Below are 4835 nucleotides of genomic sequence, written 5' to 3'. Positions count from 1 at the left end.
ATATACGGGTGTTCTGCCAAAGCTCGCTGGCTTTTGTTCGCTGTGGATACTGTATCTGGCTCATCATCATCTGACCTCTGGTTCTTGAGACTTGAGCCAGCGGAGTGTCGTATTTCCTGCCGATCTTGGGATTTGTTGGCCTCCACAGCTACGCAAGTTAGGAGAACCCTCCAGCCTGATGCCTGGCCCACCAACTTGGGACTTGCCAGCCTCTACAACCGTGTGAGCCATTTCCTGTCTCTCTGTGTATATATAATTACACTTCACTGGTTTTGCTTCTCTAGAGAACCAAGCCTAAGACAATGTGCCACAGTCCCTGCCTTTGTGGCAGCATTGAGGAGTCGTGTGTGCTAGCCTATTGGTGCATGTAGCTCACTTAGGCAAGTTCTGCAGCCTGTCTCTTCCCCAGGCATTTGTCTGGTTGATAAGTGGCTGCTGTGTTTCCAGAGCCTCTAAATAGACCCAGTAGGCTTTTCACAGGTTGTAGGTGGTTTGATGTATGGATAGATCTTAGTCACTTTTTACTCCCCTTTTTGTTGTAAATATTTTAAGTCTCTGGAGGTAAGCTTATCTCAGAGATACATCTATTTTTGCTGCCATTAACTTAAATTGCTGCTTTTTGTTATGGAATCTGGAGGCAGAACAATTTTGTTTTTCCTCATTCTTGCCTGGAGAGGGGTGGGGGACTGGCTTCTCTGTGAGGATCCTTTATCTCCTCAGTTTTTCTGGATCCCCCAGGCAGATATGAAGAATCTGCCCACTAGACCATCAGCAAAAGCGAAATGCATTCACCACTCTCCTGGGCTAACATAAGGTAGTTCACTGTTTGCAGTTCACAGCTCACGGTGTTTAGTGGGTGCTCTGCTCTCACTGCCATGGGGGCTTGGCAGGAGGGTCTCCAGTGTGACAGAGGGGAAAACCTTCTTACCATGACTGCTGACTTGCCCTTCTTCAGCTTTCTGCCTGGTGCTTTATCTGTTAATCTGGTTTCTGGAGTTCTGAGTCATCAGTTTCCCCACAATATTTGGTGTGTTTAGTACATTTTTCTGTAATTATTGTGGAGGAATAGAGGTGCTCAACTGCCTATGCCGCCATCTTGTGGGCAAGTCTGAGGAAAACATTTAAAATACTAAATTATCACTCTGTGTATGTCTTCGGAAACCCTGGTGGCATAGTGGTTAAGACCTGTGGCTTCTGACCAAAAGGTTGGCAGTTCATATCCACCAGGTGCTCCCTGGAAACTCTATGGGGCAGTTCTTCTCTGCCCTACAGGGTCCCTGTGAGTTGGAATCGACTCGACGGCAACTGGTTTGATTTTTTTTTTTTGGTGCGTGTCTTTGGAGCCTTGGTGGCGCAGTGGTTAAGCAGTTGGCTGCTAACCAAAAGATCCACAGTTCGAATCCACCAGCCGCTCCTTAGAAACCCTAGGGGGCAGTTCTACTCTGTCCTATAGGGTTACTTTGAGTCGGAATCGACAATGGGTATAGGGTCACTGTGCGTTCGTACTCACTTGGAGGCAGTGGGTATTTTGGGTTTTTGGTGTGTGTCTTCATTGCTTATTTTACCATTTTCCTGTTTCTGGCCATTTATTGACCCCTACTGACTTGTCTGCTGCAGTGATGATGACAGTGTTCAAGCAGCTTGTGGGCAGACATGGTGGTGGGTGGCTCTCCTTTCCTCTTAGCCCCCGGAGGGAGGACTGGTGGGCAGTATGTCTGTCCAGCTTTGCACTGCGTGAACTGGTCATGCCACACCCTGGTGGTGATGGTGACGTGGTTCTGTGCTCATGTTCCTGGTCAGTGAGGCGCTGCAGGCAGCTTAGCTCTGCTCCGTGTCTGGGCCTCTGCTGAGAGGACCATGGTGGGCTGGTGTGGCATTACATCGTGCGGGGCCATCCCCCCGCGAGAGGCGGTTGATGCTGGCTGTCCCTGGGCTGCCGCTTCCGCACAGACATGGGTTCCTCGTGTGGCCCCTTTGTGGTTCCCCATGACGACTCCTTGTGTGGCCCCTGTGATGTCTCCCTCGTGAGGCTCCCCTTGGTGTCCTGTTTGCATGGTGGCTGCGTCCCGAATGCCTGGGGAGACGGCATGCGGGAGACTTGGCCTTGGGAGGTGCAGATGAGTGTGCTCACTGCCCAGTCTGGGGACAGCCAGGTGGTCCTGCTGCTGCCCTGTGAGAAGGGCAGGAGGTTGGTGTATTGAGGCCATCTGTGGAATGTTGGGCCCAGAATTCCAGGGCTTCGGGACTGGCTTCCTGGTTGTCTTTCTGGAGGTCACGGGAGAGAGCTTAAAAAATTCACAATTAGGTCAACAGACACGTGAAAAGATGCTCAACGTCATTAGCCATCAGAGAAATGGAAATCAAAACCGTAGTGAGGTACCATTTCACTCCCACGAGGACGGTCAAGACAAAAAAAAAAAATAACAGAATAACACGCATTGGAGGGGATGTGGAGAAATTGGAACCCTCATCCATTGCTGGTGGTCATGCAAACTGGTCGACCATTGTGGAAAAGTCTGGGGGTTCCTCAAAAAACTGGAGGTAGAGCTGTCCTGTGACCCAGCAGTTCCACTCCTAGGTCTGTATCCACGGGACCTGGTAGAAATGACAGGAGCAGACATGCACACCTGTGTTCGTCACAGCACTGTTCACAATAGCAAAAAGATGGAGACAACCAAGTGCCCGTCAGCGGGGGAATGGAGCAGTAAAATGGGGTACATACATAAAAACCCGCAATTAGAACAGAACAGGAAGTGCTGCGGGGGCCGCAGAGGTAGGGGTCTTCACTGCTGGGTGGGCAGGTGGGGGCCTTCGTACCGCCAGGGCACGAGGCCAGCTGTCTTCTCTGACCTGATTTTCGTTGCAGGCGCTGCTAAAGATGGTGTGTGATGAGAGCCACCACATCCTGGCCTTGTCCGAGCACCGGGGCGCCCCTAGCACGCTGGGCAGGGGTGAACCACATGACCCTCCAGAGCGTGGCCTGGGGGAGGGGCTGGGCCTGATGGAGGCAGTGCCAGCCCTCGGAGCACCCCAGAAAGGAGAGGAGGTAAGACGATGCTCGTGGAAACCTTGGGGCACTGAGGGCCGCTGTCAGTGCCAGGCCACATTACGGAACAGCGCGGTGCCCCTACAGTGCACGCTCCCCTCTCCCAGGAGTGACGGTGACGCACTGCAGGCCCCGAGTGAACAGCGGGACCCTGGGGCAGGTGACCTGTGGTCCTGGGAACGGGCTCTCAGGTGGGGTGACGTGGGAGAAGGGCAAGCTGACAGCAGGAGGAACTTGTCCCTTAGCGCTGTGTTTATCTCAGATGAGGCCTGACTCGAGGCCTGGCCCCCGTCCCGGCCTCAGCAGATGCCATGTGCTGTCGGGTGGGGGCTCCAGCTGTGACCTTCCGGCCGGTGCTCACCAAGTCTGGACATTCCCAACAGCTACTGTTTCTGCCCTGTGTCGTCCCCTGCTGCTGCGCTGCCACCTGGGGCGCTGATCCTGGGGGTGAGGGCTGCAGCCCGCTCACCTGCCATCCCTGAGACTATGCCGCTTGAGGGCCACATGGTGCCACCAAGGCCCGCAGTGGCCTGCACTGGGTCCTCACCCCAGTCAGGTGGCAGCGGGGTCCTCACCCAGGTTGTTAAGGGTGCGGTGTGGGTGCACTGTACCACCTGCCCTCGAGGTCTGCCTTTGGCTTCTCCCCCATGACCAGGGGTAGGTCTCCTCTGTCCCAGTGGCTTCTGCTTGTCATCCACGGTATGTGAGGTCAGGACGGTGCTCTCTGGTCCCTGTTTCAGGAACCTTCTGACGTGTGTGTGGACTGGAGAGGGGCGTTCCTGCGGGCTGTACAGGACGCGATTGAGAAGGAGCGGCATGCGCTGGGCGTGGAGCTGCAGTCCAGGCTGGGCTGCTGTGAGCCGGGGGATGGTAGCTCCCTGCTTGAGCGGCTTGAGAAGGTCGTCCGGGAGCAGGTGTGCAAGCATGGGTGTCCCGGGTTGGGGAAGGTGCCGCCCTGTTTTCACGCCAAGTTTGCATTCCCATTTTAAGTCAACCTTGGATTGCAGCAGTGTCCACAGTGCCCCGCTGTGTCGTCATGACTGAGCACACAGATGGGGAGGTGTGTGTGCGTCGTCCCCACACTGTGTGGATAGCAGCCTCCTCGGGGGCTCTGGGCACAGACCCACAGCTTTTAGGACGGAGACCCCTGTTCCCACCTGGCCACCTGTCAGTGGGGAGGTTGTGCTGTTGGCATCAGTGACTCAGGCAGCATCCCTGGCTGCTCCCGGCAGCTCTGCTGGATCGCCAGGCAGGAGGGCTCAGGGCGCAGGTGGCTGCCCTGCTTGTGAGCTCTTTGTACAGTCGCTGCACGCGCTGTTCCTCGTCCTCAGTGCTCAGCAAGTGCGGCCCCTTGTCCCAGCGAGGTCCTGGGTTCCTGGTGTGTGGGACACCCACTCGCCCTCTCTTCTCCCAGCTCACACCCCTCCTTGCCCGTGTGGTGCCCGTCTATACCTCCCCGCCTCCTGTCTGCAGGGTGCCCATCCTTACATCTCCCCGTCCCCATCTGCAGGGTACCCGTCCTTACATCTCCCTGCCCCGTCTGCAGGGTACCCGTCCTTACACCTCCCTGCCCCGTCTGCAGGGTGCCCGTCCTTACACCTCCCCGCCCCCGTCTGCAGGGTGCCCGTCCTTACACCTCCCCGCCCCCATCTGCAGGATGCCCGTCCTTACATCTCCCCGTCCCCCCGTCTGCAGGGTGCCCGTCCTTACACCTCCCTGCCCCCGTCTGCAGGGTGCCCGTCCTTACACCTCCCTGCCCCTGTCTGCAGGGTGCCCGTCCTTACACCTC

The 4835-nt window shown here is 56.3% G+C and overlaps 1 protein-coding gene across 1 annotated transcript in view; it reads left to right on the top strand.

Moving 5' to 3' along the window:
- PCNT (pericentrin) overlaps positions 1–4835 on the top strand; it is a 126854-nt gene that overhangs the window by 91738 nt on the left and 30281 nt on the right. The window contains exons 29-30 of the mRNA XM_023739100.1: positions 2867–3046; positions 3787–3960. Coding sequence (XP_023594868.1) covers positions 2867–3046; positions 3787–3960 — 354 coding nt within the window. The remainder of the gene's footprint in view (positions 1–2866; positions 3047–3786; positions 3961–4835) is intronic.

Source organism: Trichechus manatus, unplaced genomic scaffold (genome assembly GCF_000243295.1).
Source record: "Trichechus manatus latirostris isolate Lorelei unplaced genomic scaffold, TriManLat1.0 scaffold00128, whole genome shotgun sequence".
Lineage (NCBI taxonomy): Eukaryota > Metazoa > Chordata > Mammalia > Sirenia > Trichechidae > Trichechus > Trichechus manatus.
This window is presented reverse-complemented; position numbering and strand designations above follow the sequence as displayed.